This window comes from Oreochromis niloticus, linkage group LG2 (assembly GCF_001858045.2).
Source record: "Oreochromis niloticus isolate F11D_XX linkage group LG2, O_niloticus_UMD_NMBU, whole genome shotgun sequence".
Classification (NCBI taxonomy): Eukaryota; Metazoa; Chordata; class Actinopteri; order Cichliformes; family Cichlidae; genus Oreochromis; species Oreochromis niloticus.
Genome location: NC_031966.2, coordinates 1,391,000 through 1,408,207, shown reverse-complemented (window position 1 = coordinate 1,408,207; position 17,208 = coordinate 1,391,000). Strand labels below are relative to the sequence as shown.

Here is a 17,208-nt window from a genome sequence, read left to right as displayed (position 1 = left end):
TTTGCATCTGAACCTGGTATTGAGTGAAGGTGATGGGTGGGGGAGGGGTGTCAGGAATCTCAGAGGAGGCAACAGCACCATGTGAAGAGAGAGGCTGGCACAGTGGTGTGGTTCTGGGTTCCAGGCTGACTACAGGTGAGGTTGTGGGGGTGTGAGCAGACACTGTGGTGTCGAATCTATTGAAAAACAGATTCAACTCGTTAGCTCTATCCTCACCTCCCTCAGCTCCCCTGCTGTTGGTTGTCCTGAATCCAGTGATAGTCTTCATGCCCCTCTACACCTCTCTCATGCTCTTCTGCTGGAGTTTCCACTCTGATCTTGTCCTTTAGTAACACCTGGACCTTCCTCACCTCCTCTTTATTGCCCCCTCTGAAAGCCCTCTTCTTGTCGTTGAGGAGGGCTTTGATGTCCTTAGTCACCCACGGCTTGTTATTTGGGTAACAATGAACAGTCTGAGCTGGAACAATGGAGTCGGTGCAGAAAGTTATGTAGTCTGTATATGTAGTACATGTAGTACACTCAGTAAGCCCATTGATGTGCTCGGTGTGAGGCTCACAGAGTGTTTCCCAGTCGGTCACCTCGAAACAGCCCTGTAGTTCCGCTAAGACCTCCTCTGACCACCTCCTAATGCTCCTCGTGGTCACAGGTTCCCTCCTCACAATTGGCACATAGCGTGGGGTTAGGTGAATCAGGTTATGATCTGACCTTCCAAGTGGGGGGAGGGAGGAGGAGCTGTATGCATCCTTTACATTAGCATACAGTAGGTCTAAAGTTTTCTCTCCCCTGGTGGGACAGTCCACATATTGTCTGAATGTTGGTAGTGTATTGTCCAGTGATACATGGTTGAAGTCACCCGAGATCACAATAAAGGCACTCGGGTGCTGAGTCTGTAACCGGGCTATGGCCAAGTGGATAGTGTCACATGCAGCTGTGGGGTTAGCAGAGGGAGGAACATAAACAGCCACCAAGATGACATGAGAGAATTCCCTGGGTAAATAATACGGCCTGAGTCCTACAGCACACAGTTCAATGTCCGGGCAACAAATCCTTTCTTTGATTGTTATGTTGGCAGGGTTACACCACCAGTTGTTAACTAAAACAGCAAGCCCACCTCCTTTCCGCTTACCGCTAGCGATGCTGTCCCTGTCCGCCCGAACAGTGTGGAAGCCTTCCACGGAAGCATTCTCGCCGGGAATGTCCTGGTGCATCCATGATTCCGTGAAACACATCAGGCTACACTCTTTTCCCTCTTTTCTATTTCCTCTGACTCCATACCAGCGCTGAGAGCTCGTCGATTTTATTCGATAAGGATCGCACATTTCCCATTACGATAGACGGCAGACACGGTTTATACCTCCTCCTTGCTTCGAGCCTCCGCTGTCTCACCGTCTCCTTCTTTCTTCTCCTCTGTCCTTGACCTCTGCATCCCCGATGTGTTTTTCTCCAAATTTCAGCTGGTACTTCTGCGGGTCTGGCCAGCGAGCCGGCCGGCATCAGGGTGATCAGCTGATCTCTGGAGTAAACAGTCCGTACGTGTAGGAGATGTGCTGCGGTCCCGTTCCTTGATAATAGTTCCACGGCCACCAGAAGAACAAAAACTCTCTCAATCCACATGATTGAGTGAAATATGATAAACGGATGAAAATACAAGTCAGAAAAAAAAAGAATACGTAAGAAAACAGAGCTAAACTAAGAGAAAAAGCAGGAGCGACTGTAACAGGCTGCACGCTGGTTGGCGCATGCGCACTTTTCTTTCTGGCATCAGTTTGAGAACGACTGAACTAACAGAACAAATCCTCTGAACTGTAAAAAATATACCCAACAAAAGCTTTGTTTCTTTCTGTTTTACATGAAAGCTGAAGCTGGAAAAGGGTTTGCCCATTTTTAAATTCAAATATGCACTGGCAGTAATGCAGAAGTAGATGTTATATTCATCATTTAAATCTCACTTAACTACAGGTCAATGTACTGATACTAAAATAATTACGTAAAAAAGTACAAAGTATGCTTAGCGTATTAGTTACCAGTGCAAATTATGATTGTGTTAATGAATAATGCATTTCAAACAGCAGACATTCAGTTGAAAAGGGTGGAGATGCAGCTGTGTTATGTCTTAAATTAGATCTCTCATTAATGACTAAGTATATGTTTTGGAATGTTCAATCAATAAATTGTTATAATTACAGTTACAGTTATAGTTCTAATTATAATTAGATTACAACTTGGTTTATGACAATAAATCGGTGAAATGACAGATTTAAGGAGCAGCCAGTGTGTCCATCTGCATCCCCGAGTCCTATACAGGAAGTGTGGTTTCGGCTCTCTGATAAGAACTTCCTTACCTCTGATCCTAACAGTCTTACCCAGGAAGCAATTCAGGGCTAGGTGAGGGGACTCCCCCACTACTCGTCCAGGTGTCTCCCCTGCTTACTCTGATCAGATAAGCAAACACCCGAATCGTCTTGCAGGTCAAATCTATTAGACCCACGTGTTAATGGTAGCTCTTCCAATGATTGTGGCACTTCTAATGTCTGGGCTTAACTCTAGTGGCCTGGAAAATAGGCCCCAAGGGAAGGTCATAATTACAGCGCTAGAGTAACCTATAAGAGCTATTTGCACTCACAGGTTAGAGAAAGGATTAGCACAACCAGACCTAAGGATGTATTTACGCTGCATTCCAAGTTGATGATAATCACCCAGTGGAAGTATGATGTATCCCGAATTAACCATCTCACACGGCTAAACTGGAAAGTCAAAAATATACAACCAGTTTGCAGATTCACAGGTTCTGGTATCACTTTCAGCTGTGGACGTCTTAGATCCTTATCTTGCAGAAGAACCCTTTCTGTCCCCTCTCTTATTGGACATCACTGTATTAATGTCTACTCACCTGATGTCCATCCTGTCTCTGACTATCAGACTGACATGATTTAACACAAAGTTTAAACTTTAAAATCACCTCATTTTCTTTGTCAATCTCAACAAAGAAAATCCATCACATTTCAACATTGACTCATACACATATAGAATTCACTTCATGTTTCATTCAGTTTATTTAACTGTACTTTGACACATTCTCACAGACATTGTAACAGAATCCCTTTTTTAACAGATGAATTCTTTCTTTTACTTTTTAAAACTGTGTTTTTGTCAATCACAGTTTATTTAATGCAATTTCCTTTTATTAAATCATACATTTTACAAGTCAGACATTCAGAGACTGGTGTGTGTCTTTCAGCCCCAACTTGCACCGCAGACACAGACCTCTGAGTGGCTCCTCTTATCAGAATCCTTTCAAAAGGTTTATTATCTTATTTATTAGATGTGGTAAAATTCCCAGTTATGAAACACCGTGTTATTTTCTGTTCAACGTTAAGCATAATTTAATAAAATTCACATATGAATTTCTTTCATGTAAAATCATGTATGACGATGGTCTGGTGACAGAGTTCTTATCTTCCCGATCATGTACACGCACAAAAATGCGAGCAGTCATTGTTACTACTTGAACACATTTCTCTCTTATGTATTGATCAAACTTATATTTTGATTTATCTTTGATTAAGAATAAAAATGCTTTATTATTAGAAAGGGGAAAAACTGTGTTTTACCGCTCTGATCATTTTTAATCACCTGTAGCTTTTACCCCTCTCACCTCTCAGCTGTGATGGCGGGGGCGGCCAGGGGAACCGCACTCTCTCCTGACCTCACAGCACCTGATAGGTGATAACTTGATGAAACCAGATATCAGAAAGAAGAACCATGCAGCCAATACAATTTTCAAGCTTGGCAGAGAAAACAACATTTTGGTTTTGACCATTTTCTTGGAAACAGAGAAGCAGGATTGTTTCACAAGGTAGCAAAAGGAGAAGAGAAAGATGCTGAAAGCCTTTTTATTCCTGTGCCTTTGTTTTCTTACCAGATAACTTGATTAGCAGTGAAAACAATGACAGGCATATTCAGTAGCTAACTTTGATTTTGCAAAAACCAAAGCAGTGTTTCACCAGCCCTTACAGGGTTTCTAACACTTCCCTATTTTCTGTTCCCCTGAGAACCATGGTCACCTCGAAGTAAAGCAGTTTATATAGCTCTTTGAAGTTGCTGTTGTCCCAGGAAAGCTGGTTTTACCTGCTCGCCTCGATTGAAATCATCGCAGGGCAGGTTACAGACCTGCGTTGTCATGTTTAAAAAAAAGAGGAGGAAGTTATATTACAAGAGGAAATTAGACAAAAGAGAAAATGGATAAGGAGTGGAGATCAGGAAACGGGTGAGGCTGTGTTGAAAAACAGTCATGATTACCCAACAGAGCAACACCTAACTGACGTGAGCCAGGATTTACACAAGAGGGGCTGCAGGAAGCCAAACTCAGGGTGAGACAGCAGTGCAGAGAAGAAAGAAAGGAGAGAAAAGTTTGGTGATGTCAAAGGGTAGACAGCCGGGCAGGAAAGTGAGACGTAAGTGCAAGAGATGAGAGAGAGGGAGGGCAGAGTGGAGGCTGGTGGGTGGGAGGAGAGAGAGAGAGAGCGGCCTGCCTGGCCTTTAGTCTTAACTCAGAGTTTTGTAACTTTCAGTCACAAAGACTGAGAGACCTAACCTCAGCCACACAGGGTGTCTGCAGTCACAGACAGTGCATTCATAAAGAGAAGAAGCGTGGTAGGCACTGTGTACAGAGATGACTGGAAGCTCTGCATCTGCTCACAGAGAAACTGCAGCAAATGGACACAAAGTTTCCTCAAACGGGACAGAACAGAAGGACAGGAAGGTAGAACTGGGGAAGAAGGTGACCCTGCTCCGAGGCATCTCCATCATCATCGGGACCATCATCGGAGCTGGGATCTTCATCTCGCCGAAGGGAATCCTGAAGCACTCCGGCAGTGTGGGAGTGTCCCTGCTGGTGTGGATTGCCTGTGGCGTGCTGTCCCTCTTTGGTGAGTTGGAATATCAGCAGAGAAGTTCTGCTCTTGTAATATACTGGTGGAGGTTCAGAAATCTGTTTTTGGCTGTAGAGATTTAACAATAGACATAAAAAGAAGTCAGAAAAGTAACAAACAGAAGTCCGTCATTTGTTTTCTGTATAAAGTAAGCTTAAAAAAGAAGAGATGTAACCATCACTGCCAAAAACACTGTCAGTACTGAAACCCTCGAGTATGCTTCTTCTGTGCTAAACCTGCTATTTTACAGTTCACTAATGTAAATATCAGAAGTGTAGTGATGATGTTAATATAAAGGCTCATCTCACAGCCACAGAAATCTGCTTCAAACCATAAGCTGTATTTACCAGAGTAACGTTTTATGGCAGCCATCAGGGCTGAACTCACTAACTTGGGTCTGATGTTCAAGTCTCAGTCAAACTTCAGTCTGCTTCATAGCATTGCTTTAAACATGGCTACACATACACAGTGACCTGATAACTCACTGCTGGAGACTGTCACACAGCATCAACACTTGTAAAACTTTTTCCTGCATGATTAGTGTGATGCTGCGACTCATTCTGAATATTCTCACACTTTGTGTCTCGCTCCAAGAAATGTGGACCTAACTATGTGTATTTGTAGCTTTGTGTTCAGCGCCACAGTGGATTTCAAATCAAACAGTCAGGATGTGATCGAAATACAGAGTTTCAGTTTAATTGAAGGGTTTAACAAAAACATTGCACTGACTGTTTAGAAGTTACAGACATATTTATGCACAGTTGCTAGAAATTTAAATGGACAAACTTATTTTAAACATGAACATAACTCATTTGTTGTCAATGATTCTCTCGAGTATTGAAACCCAAGGACCTTTACTGCAGCATTTTCACCTGTTGTCTGTGGGTCTGTGCTTTCACTTTTCTCTTCATTAACTGAACAGCTGCTCTGTTGGGTTGTGAGCAGATGACTTACAGTTAGCTTTGGCTCATTATCATCTGCTCTGTGTGACCATTTCTGCAGCATCAGTCTGAATGATGCAGGCAGTATGGCTCAGTTCATTGTGCTGTTTCTGTTAGCACTCACTGGTAGCATGGTTAAGCCATGCATGTCCATGCCAAAATGTGGCCTCCGCCATGTTACACAGAGGATGTGCTATGCCTACAGGCTGTTTAGTCAGGTCAGAATCTCCAGTCAATTGTTGAACCTTGTCTGACCAGTCAGAAGTGAATTCAGTCTTATTGGGAACAAAAAGACTGAAAAAAAAAAAAAACACTGGAGAAGAGCAGAGTTTGTTGCCAAGTCGTTTACTGAACATCCACAGCAGTGCAAGTTCAACAAAGGAGAGCTGAAGCTCCACTGCGGTCTTTGCCTAAAGCACAAGCAGGCCAGAGGTCAACAGAGATGGACATGGGTGAACACAGACAAAACCTCTACCCGGGGGCTCCCCTGGCTCCACCTTCTATTGTTGTGTAATCCTTCACTTATTGGTTTTAATTGTGTGCAGCTTTAATTCTGTGCACTAATGATTTCTCAATTCATTTTCAAATCTTTGAATAAAAATGACAGATGTGCTCATGGATTTGTTACCTTGTGCAATATGTGAATATACATAATTGCTTGGTTTCTTTGAGAAAGATAACACTTGAATTATGTAATTTTTCAGACTCTCAGTGAACTTAAAACCACCAGAACTTACGAGATCAAATTTGATTTAAACATTAACCACAGGACATATTAGCCAATCATCCTGACATGTAATAATTAACACCACAACTATTGCATGACCTCTTTTGAGCGAGCAGGAAGTAAAAACGTCCTTTTAACATGAAGAAAGCTCTGGCAGAACCGGGGGGGTGTACGTCTGGTTGGGGTTGAGGGGAGGAACACAGGACAAAGTCATGCTGTGGGGGAGAGTCAGAGATTAATCCAGTCCCAATAAAGTTTAAGACCACTTGAGAACTGGCTAAAAAATCCAAAGTTCCAAGTAGAGCTTCAACATCCTACAGGAAGAAATGGGAGTGAGGCAAAACATTTTTTTACAACAGGCTGTTGTACAGCTGATCAAAAGTTTAGGACCACACCTCCAAAAGCACCTGTAAACCCCTCAAAACAGAACTCAAAGTTCCAAACGTGACTCAGTAATGAGCAGCTCCACCGGTATTGTTGATCAATTCAAAAATTCGTTGCAGCATCCTTGATGCAAGTGCTTCCATGAAGTGAGTGGGAACTTTTCTCCAAGTGGTGAAGACCACCACACGAAGGGCATCTACTGTCTGAAGCTGTTGTCCATTTTTGTAAACTTCCCTTGCCATCCATCCCCAAAAGTTTTCAGTTTGATTTAGATCAGGAGAACAGGCAGGATGGTCCAGAATAGTGATGTTATTCTCCTGGAAGAAGTCCTTTGTCCGGCAGGCATTGTGTTCTGTAGCGTTGTCTTGTTGACAAACACAGTCGTTACCACACAGAAATGACTGAAAGATTTATTAGGCTCTGTTTTGAGTTTTGTTCAATAAAGAATGACTTCATATAGGAAAAAAATAAATATCACATATGCAGGACACCTTAAACTAGTTTTTTAAAATTAATTAAGCAAGGCAGAACAAAGTCAGGGCTGTATCAAGACACAGGGACTAAACCTCAATTCAACCAGACCCAGAACTGATCCAGAATTAAAACAGGACTACAACAGTTTAAAATCAGGACTACTTAGGACTTAACCAAGACAGAACCAGAATCAAAACTAGATGATAGTAGCACTAAAAATCATCATAGACCTGCACTACACTTATTTTTTAATTCTACCAAAGTACACTATTTAGATTCAGAAAAGTTTATATAATTATTTAGCCTTGTTGTGCAAACAAGCCTGCAAAACTTAATAAATATAGAATTTGAAAAATAACAAACCTAAAAGAAACACTAGATACATGAGTACCTATGATGGTAAATGGACTGATTCTTATATAGCGCTTTTCTACTCTCCCGGAGTACTCAAAGCACTGCATACAACATGCCTCATTCACCCATTCATGCAAGCACTTCTAAACACAAGTGCAAACTATAACTACATTCACACTCCGATGAATGCATCGGAGGGCAATTTGGGGTTAGTATCTTGCCCAAGGACACTTGACATGCAGACTGGGGAAGCTTAGGATCGAACCACCAACCTTCCGATCAGTAACTGATCTGCTCTACCACCTGAGCCACAGCCACCCTGTGATATGATACGGTGATACTTTTGGCAAACAACCATTTGACTAACATGCAATGTTCCCTCTAATTTTTCATATGTCTGAGCGAACACACAAACTCCCTGATCGATCCCCTGGACCACTATGAGCGACATCAGACGTGTGCACTGTGGTCACGCCAGCATCGAATCCATCCAAGTTACATGGTTTATTAAAATAATCAAATTACAGCATTTACATTTATGTTAGACTACTTTTAATTAACTGCTTTAGCCCACTTACAATGAAAATGTAAAAAAATCTAGTCATTGACCTGTGCAGTATGTTAACACTATTGGAAGTAAAAATAACTTGAACTTTTTAACTTTTTTTATATATATATATATATATAGAGTAGCTGCAATGTTTTTTGCAGCTACTATTTTTTTTTTTTAATGCAGCCAATGCGCTTTTAAACAAACATTTCAAATTATTTACAGAACAATCAGGTGTTCTGCATTAAATTTGATGCCACACAAATTATTTGTGCCACTCCAAAAAATAATTTCTGTCCCCTATGAAATAAAGGAGAACAACAGCCTGATACCTGCAGGCCTGACAACAGGAGATGTATCACTCCTGTAACACCTGTAACATTCAGCAGTCGCCTCATTGTTCTGACACACACAACAAAACTATTGACTACACTACACACTAACTACACAAGATTTGCGCTAAACGTCTCAAATCTCTCACATCTCAAAACACCGCCGTCACTCCTAAAACTTCCCCCCGTTTCTTAACAACTAGATGCCACGTTGTCATATCATGTTTTTGATTGGTCGACATGGTACTTTTTTCGACCAATAGGAAAGGGTGGGGGGTTTTTTGGTTTTGTTTTTGCTCACAGGTGGAGAGTGCTTTCGAGCGTTTTCCTTATAAAACGCCATTTTTACCGTTTCTTCCCGCAGTAAATATAAATAACGGTAGTATTCAGGAAGAAAACAAAACATTGCATATATTTTTATCATAACTCTGGTTTTACGTGGCCTTGGCCTATCAACACAATTTAAAAACTGGTCCACACTTTTTCCGTCAATTGTTCCGTCTGTACTGCTCACATCTCCAATGGTTGTACACGTTGTCATTAACGTGGCTTCACTCCACATCAGCCACGCCACTTTGCTAGCTAAAACACCGGTGTCGGCACATAAGGATGCTGTCATAGCCTGTCAACGACGTTGATTGGCTGCGTACATACGAATGTGAATCGCATCATTGGCTGGACTACAGGATAAGGTGGCATCGTTCTAATCCCATACGGGAGCAGCCAGTCACTTACTGACTAACACTGCAAAACAGAATTGTTAAAGTATTAATTTTAATTTCAATTCAGGTTAGATTTTTTTTTTGTGCGAAACGCAGACTTTCTGTGCGCAGAGACCGTGCCATCAGTGCGCAATTGCGCACGTGCACAGCTTAGAGGGAACATTGCTAACATGTGTCTCACCTGCTCTTGTTCATCTCTGTTCTGTCCTCATTCTCCTCTCTCTCCCTCTCTGTTCCTCTCTCTCCCTCTCTCCCTCTCTGTTCCTCTCTCTCCCTCTCTGTTCCTCTCTCTCCCTCTCTCCCTCTCTCTCCCTCTCTGCTCCTCTCTCTCCCTCTCTCTCCCTCTCTGTTCCTCTCTGCTCCTCTCTCTCCCTCTCTGTTCCTCTCTGTTCCTCTCTCTCCCTCTCTGCTCCTCTCTCTCCCTTTCTGCTTCTCTCTCTCCCTCTCTCTCCCTCTCTGTTCCTCTCTCTCCCTCTCTCTTCCTCGCTCTCCCTCTCTCTCCCTCTCTGCTCCTCTCGCTCCCGCTCTCCCTCTCTCTCCCTCTCTCTTCCTCTCTCTCCCTCTCTCTCCCTCTCTGTTCCTCTCTCTCCCTCTCTGTTCCTCTCTGTTCCTCTCTCTCCCTCTCTGCTCCTCTCCTCTCCTCTCCTCTCCTTCCTGCACTGCATGCTGGGAGTGTGAGTGAATGGGTGTGTGAAGGTGTGTGGTGAGTGCGTGGAGCTGCTGAGTGAGTTTGGGACGTTTGGACTGTTTTTTTCCAGAAAACTTTGGGCTTATGGGTGGTTAAAAGGTAAGGCACGTTTATTTCATTGTGTTGTGTGAAGTGAAGAACTTTAGTTAATTGGACGGTATTACCTTGGGTCATGGCGTCCCTCCCCAGTGAGGGTTCGCCTCCGCTGTCTATTAGACATGGGGCCAGGGTGGTGGCACCCCAACAGTACACCGTTGAGCAGGTTCTGCTAGCTGTTGGTGAACAGGTGGGCCATGAGAACATAACTTATGGCTCTCGGATGAACAAGGCTGTGGTGGCTTTTCTCCGTGAGGAGCGCTCTGTTCACCTGTTAGTTGAAAGGGGGATCGTTCTGGATGATCTGTTTGTGGCTGTTTCGCCACTGTTTGTGCCATCTACGCGGGTCACCGTGTCCGGTGTCCCACCGTTCATCCCGAATGACCTACTTGAAAAGGAACTGACCCGCTTTGGCAAGTTTGCTAGCGGGTTTAGGGTTGTTCGTCTTGGCTGCAAAGACGCCAGACTGCAGCACGTTCAGTCGCTAAGAAGGCAGGCCTTCATGTACCTGAACAATTCTTCGCAGACACTGGAAGTGTCGTTTAAAGTACGGTATGAAAACGGCTTATATACTGTTTACGCCAGTGCAGGAAGCATGACGTGTTTTGAGTGTGGTGATGTTGGCCATAAACGCTCATCCTGCCCTCACAAAGAGCAGGAGGTGCGCCGTGAACAAGAGGCTCATGCTAGTGGGGCAAGTGAGCAGGAGCGCGCTGTAGATGCCGGTACGGGAGAACGGCCGGCTCGTAGCGGTGCGGACGAGCAGCCGTCTACGAGCAGCGCTGTCATCGGCGAGCCGCTAGCGGCGCAGGGTGACAGAATGGAGGTCGCAGCCAGTGCTCCACAGGCTGCGCTAGAAGAACAGGGGGTAGTACAGGCGACCAATGAGGTGGAGGATGGATGCGATGACATACAGGACAGGGAAAGTGTGGAGGACAATCAGGACAGTGGGCAGACCAAAGCAACGGCAAGTGAGGTGGGTGTTGCAAGTGTAATTTCAGGTTCTTTGAGCGCAGAAAATGAGGAAGACGATTTGTTGGAAGATGATTCCCTGTCTCAATGCTCTGATGTTGTTTCACAAGACGACCATCAGCAGTTGTATTCCTTAGAAGATATAAACCGCTTTTTGGATGAGACATTTGGTATGCAGTCTGTGGAAGTCACTGAGTTTTTTCCAGATGTTGATCTTTTTATAAAATCTGTTCTGAAAATAAGGAGAGTTGTTGATTATGAACAATTGAGCAAACAGAAAAGATTCCGTCTTAAAAAGATCTTGACTAAGTTGAGAAGGGAAAAACGTGGGAAAACTCCTTCAAAAGCATTGTGAAATGTTTGGAGCACTAAGGGTGTCTTTCTGGAAGTGTCTCACTGTCTTTTCTCTTTTTCTCCTCCTCTTCTCTCTGTCTTATATGGCGAGCTTGAGAGTAGGTACACTCAACATTAATGGGGGTAGGGATAGGGAAAGGCGTGCAGTCTTAGTGGAGCTTGGTAAGACCAAGAATGTTGATGTGTTCTTTTTACAGGAAACACATAGCACTATAGATAATGAGACAGAATGGGGAATGAGTTGGAGTGGGCAGGTTTTTTTGGAGTGATGGTACCAACCTCAGTGCGGGTGTAGCAATTTTATTTTCTAGGCACCTTCAACTGTCACATGTTTCTGTCTGTGAGATAGAGCAGGGAAGGGCACAGGTGGTAAAAGCAACCACCAAGGGTATATCTTTTGCTTTTATGAATGTTTACGCCCATAACTCAGCTGCGGGTCGTGTGCGATTATTTCGTAAACTTACTGATGAGTTATCCAAATTAAACAGTGGTTCAATAATAGTGGTGGGAGGGGACTGGAATTGCACAACCCACCCTTCAGTTGACAGAAACACAGGAGAGCCTCACCCACCTTCGGGCTCACTTTTGTCTACAGTCATTCTTCAGAATGATTTGACTGATGTGTGGAGAAAGCTCCATCCCACAGCCAGACAGTATACATATGTAAAAGTCTCTGAGAGCAATGTGAAGGCAGCTAGGCTTGATAGATTATATATCAACTAGAGATGGCACGATACCACTTTTTTTATGTCCGATACCGATACCGATATCATAAATTTGGATATCTGCCGATACCGATATGAATCCGATATAGTGTGTTTTTTAATCAATAAAACTGTTTTTTTAATATCTTGCTGCATTTTGTATAAGTTCATACTCAAGTTTAAATAAACAATAACACTAAAGCTATTCTGTTATACCTGTATGTAAAAAATACACTGCACCCAAAATATTTTATATTTCAGCAAAACTGATCAATCTAACAAACTTAAACCTACTCCAGCCTTCCTCTTCTGGTATTTTAAAGAGTACTTAGCAGAAATATTAAGCAACCTAACTAATAGGGTTGCAAACTCCCAGCAAAAAAAAATAGGGAACCACCCCCCACCCTCCACCTCATGATGCTTAATCGATGAAATCAACTTTAATTTGATGCAGGGTGAAAAAAAATGCACAGAATTAAATTATTTTTCAAGAATAATTAAATAGATTCAACATCTTTCTTCAACAGAATTGCAGACTGCACAGATGGTACTTTCCCAAAGGAAAAAGTACTATAGCTTACTAGGGTATATTAGACTTAACAGTTACTATATACAGTAATGGACTTCTATACATTTTACATCAGATTAAAACTTTGGGTGTAAGATTCAGATAATTATTTATTAAAAGCTAGACATTTTAAATGAGAATAAGAAAGAAAAGTATGTCTTTGTGCCCCCTTTTCCCTGTTCATGCCCTATCGGCCCCCCTGGCTAAACTTTGCTAGATCCGCCCCTGCACAGTTACCAGCCGTCAGCTACGTAGAAAAGGATCCTGGTGTAGAAAGTAATATTAAATAAAAATTCTAACAGCAGCTTATCAAGGTTAAACGTGCTGCTGTTGTTCAGCCGCTGGTTTCCTCTTTCTGGTGCAAAGTGGGCCAAAAACAAAGAAGAGAGACGGACTCACGACAGAAAAGCCGATCAGCTGATCGTTAAGCAGTTTCACGATTGAAGTAGCTGCAGGAAGGTGAGGGAGAGAGAGAGGCAGTCGCTCCATATATCGGTTGTTAAGCTTGACATGGGAATGCTTTACAAACATTCAGAGATGAACTTACACACTTGCTTTACTTCTCTCTGGGATAACTTCCTTGGAGATGAAATGCTGGTTTGGTAGCGAGGCTACAAATACACACAGCCGCTCTATCACGTGAGGCATACTGCTCCAACGTGCTACGGTTATGAGCCGAGTTACGCCGTGTCGCAAGTTTTGTGAGGTGTTTTTTTTTATATTTAATGTATCGGATTACATTTTTAATTTCTCACCGATATCCGACCCAGTAATTTACGTCAGTATCGGACCGATACCGATACGTAATATCGGATCGGTCCATCTCTAATATCAACCAGACGTATATTAATAGGCTAGTTAAAGCAGAGATTTCACCCTTTGGTTTTTTTGATCATCATTTAGTGACTGCAGATATTTCTTTATTGATGCATTCTAACATCTGTTCACACTGGCGCTTTAACGTGCAGCTGATTCATGACGAGGAGTTCTGTCGAGCTTCTTCTGACTTCTGGTGCCACTGGAAACAAAGGAAACTGGACTTTTGCAATGTGGCTCAATGGTGGGAGGTGGGGAAAACACAGATAAAGCTTTTTTGTCAACAATACACATCACATGCAACGACCACTGTTAAAGACTACTTTGAGGACTTAGAACAAGAGCTCAAGAGGCTAGAGACTGAGATTATAAGTGGGACGGACAATACGAATGATACCTGGGACAGTAGGAGGAGGGCTTTGGGCAAGTTTCTTCACGAGAGAGCAAAGGGTGCTCTTATTAGGACTCGGATATCTGCTATTAAGGAAATAGATGGCCCGACGAGGTTCTTTTTTAAGCTGGAGAAAAGGGTTCGAGAGTCACACCAAATGTTGTACTTGAAGCTTCCAGATGGGAAGGTGACATCTGACTCGGTGGCAATGAGGAAGCTTGCCATTGACTTTTATGCCAGCCTTTTTAGTGCTGACGCGTGTGACCCTGAATGTGTGACGAAGATGCTGGTGGGGCTGCCACGGCTGGATGAGGCTGACTCGGCTGTGTTGGAGTCTGCTATTTCCTTTGCGGAGATGTCTTCAGCGGTTCAACAACTCAATGGTGGTCGGTCGTCAGGAGTTGATGGTCTTCCTGCGGAATTTTACCAAAAATTCTGGTCGCTGATAGGAGAGGACATTTATGAGGTTTTCATGTACTGTATGACCACTGGGATCTTGCCAACAAGTTGCACAAGGGCAGTTTTGACTTTACTGCCGAAGAAAGGGGACCTGGGCTTGCTCAAAAATTGGAGGCCTGTCTCTTTGCTTTGTACGGACTACAAGATTCTTGCGAAATGTCTTTCTAACAGGTTGAAGACCTGTATTGACATGATTGTTGATGTGGATCAAGCATACTGTGTCCCTGAAAGAACTATTATGGACAACTTGTTTTTAATTCGAGACATTATTGATCTGGCCAAGCTCAAGGACTTGGATGTGGGGTTTTTATCTCTGGATCAAGAAAAGGCCTTTGATAGAGTTGATCACCACTATTTGTTTAAAACTTTGGAAGCTTTGGGGTTTGGGAGCATTTTCATTTCTTGGATCAAATTGTTGTATTCAAACGCTGCTGTCATGTTAAAGGTAGGGGGAGGGTTAAGTCGGCCTGTTCCAGCTCAGAGGGGCATCAGGCAGGGTTGCCCTCTTTCTGGTATGTTGTATACACTGGCCATTGAACCCCTTTTACACCATCTTAGACAGGGACTCTTAGGTTTTACCTTTGACGAAGCAGGAAGTCCAGTAAAATTGTCTGCTTATTATATAACCAGTCAATGTGATGTTACAACACTCAGAAAGACACTGGACTTGTATGAGCGAGCATCCTCCGCAAAGGTTAACTGGTCAAAGTGTGAAGGTTTCATTTTGGGAGGGTGGGTTGATAAAGAGGAGCCAGTGTTACCGGCAGAATTACAGTGGAACAGGGAGGGACTGAAGTGTTTGGGGGTGTTTTTGGGAACTGATGCTTTTCAGGGGAAGAACTAGGAGGGTGTTGTTGAAAAGATTGCTGCCCGGTTGTCTCGATGGACTTGGGTCCTGCCACAGTTGTCTTACAGGGGAAGGACTTTGGCTGTTAACAACCTGGCCGCTTCTGTACTCTGGCATCGTGCCACTGTTGTTGAACCTCCAGCCTCTCTTCTCAAGGAGATACAGAAACGACTGGTTAATTTCTTTTGGGGGGGTTTCACTGGATCAGGTCTGCTGTGCTGTCTCTACCTGTGTCAGAGGGGGGTCAGAGTCTGATTGACCTTCGCAGCCGTGTCACAGCGTTCCGTCTTCAGACAGCACAGCGTTATCTTTATCAAAGACAACAGCCACCCTGGTTCAAGACTGCATCTACGCTGCTTCACAGAATAAAGGACCTTACATATGACAAGCACCTGTTTCTTCTAGACTTGACTGGCATGGACCTTTCGCAGACCTCTGTTTTTTACCAGTCTGTTTTGACTGCTTGGACGACTGTTTTTAAAGTACAGAGAGACTGTTCTCAATTTTATGGTGATGTTGGTGAGGAGCCTCTGTTTTACAATCCCTTGGTGCCAAGTAGGATGCTCAGCACTGCTAGTGTGCAGAGGTTCCTCGTAAATGCTGGTCTTACCAAGCTGGCGGGCCTGAGGACGGCAGGGCAGTGGAAAACGGCTGCCAAGTTGGCTCAGGAGACTGGGATCAGGTCTCTGCGCTTTCTGGAGAAGCTGGTGGAAGAAGTCATGGGTGGTCTTCCTGGACTCGTAAGGGCTGCGCTGGGGACTCGCTCTGCAGGTGGTCAACCAAATTCAGCTGACTTCCCTTCGCTGTCTGTTTGTGCTGCAGTTGGGGAGCAGGATGAGGAGGGAGGCTCTCTTCTTTCATTTCGAACACCTGTTCTGGGTGACCTGTCAAGGATTTCAATGAAGGCTATATATGAGGTGGCTATAAAGGTGCTGAACAGGGGATTGTTGGCTGGTGTTCTGGAGTCGAGGTGGTCAGGTGTGTTGGCTCTGGGGTCATCTCCGAGGGGCAGCTGGAGGTCCCTGTACAAACCTCCCATAGAGAAACGCAGTGCGGATCTCCAGTGGAGAATAGTGCATGGGGCCGTGGCTACGAACAGACACGTGGCACATATGGATCCACGAACAGGGACCCACTGTCTTTTCTGTCTGACTGAGGAAACACTGAAGCACCTGTGGCTTGGCTGTTCCAGGCTAGCTGGCCTTTTTTCATTGCTGCGGCAGTGGCTTGCTGGCCTTGGGAGTGTTTTGGAGGAGGGTCTCTTTATCCTGGGTCCGAGGTACTCTGCAGCGCAGCGTAGGAAGGTTTGCTTGATTAATTTTTTAATAGGTCAGGCGAAGATGAGTATATGGCTCACAAGGTGGAACAAAATGAAGGGAACAGGATCTGTTAATTTAGAACTTATGTTTAAAGGGTTAGTGGGTGCACGGTTGAAAGTAGAGTTTGTTTATTACAAGATGGTGTCCAACATTGAAGAGTTTGTCTCTATTTGGGGCATTAATGAAGTTTTGTGCAAAATAACTGATGATAATTTAGTTTTGAATTTTTGAAAAGAGCCGAATGGAGTGTTTTCTGGTTTTGTTTTGTTTTCTGTGTTTATTGTATTTGGGTGGGGTTGATGGTGGGAGGCGAGGGTTGTTCATATGTTGATTTGGCATTCTTTTCAGTTATGGTTGTGAGTTGAAGTATTGATGTAAGGTTAAAGGTCTCCCGCTCTCCCTCTCTCTTCCTCTCTCTCCCTCTCTGTTCCTCTCTTTTCCTCTCTCTCCCTCTCTGTTCCTCTCTGCTCCTCTCTCTCCCTCTCTGCTCCTCTCTCTCCCTCTTTGTTCCTCTCTCTCCCTCTCTGTTCCTCTCTGTTCCTCTCTCTCCCTCTCTGTTCCTCTCTCTCCCTCTCTGTT

The 17,208-nt window shown here is 43.8% G+C and overlaps 2 protein-coding genes across 2 annotated transcripts in view; both read left to right on the top strand.

Moving 5' to 3' along the window:
* Window positions 1-4,296: 4,296 nt before the first annotated feature.
* Window positions 4,297-17,208, top strand: part of slc7a11 (solute carrier family 7 member 11) — a 47,505-nt gene continuing 34,593 nt past the window's right edge. The window contains exon 1 of the mRNA XM_005466005.4: window positions 4,297-4,928. Within this exon, the coding sequence (XP_005466062.1) occupies window positions 4,673-4,928 (256 nt within the window). The 5' untranslated portion in view covers window positions 4,297-4,672. The remainder of the gene's footprint in view (window positions 4,929-17,208) is intronic.
* On the top strand, window positions 10,064-11,539 carry LOC112847526 (uncharacterized). The gene is made up of 2 exons (XM_025909273.1): window positions 10,064-10,437; window positions 10,906-11,539. The coding sequence occupies exons 1-2, from the start codon at window positions 10,276-10,278 to the stop codon at window positions 11,524-11,526; spliced, it is 783 nt and encodes a 260-aa protein (XP_025765058.1). The 5' UTR covers window positions 10,064-10,275; the 3' UTR covers window positions 11,527-11,539.

Coding starts and splice junctions, on each gene's coding strand:
- LOC112847526 (XM_025909273.1), top strand. CDS start 10,276: ATGGCGTCCCTCCCCAGTGAGGGTTCGCCTCCGCTGTCTATTAGACAT. Junction 10,438..10,905: donor CTCGGATGAACAAGGCTGTG/GTGGCTTTTCTC, acceptor GCAAGTGAGCAG/GAGCGCGCTGTAGATGCCGG.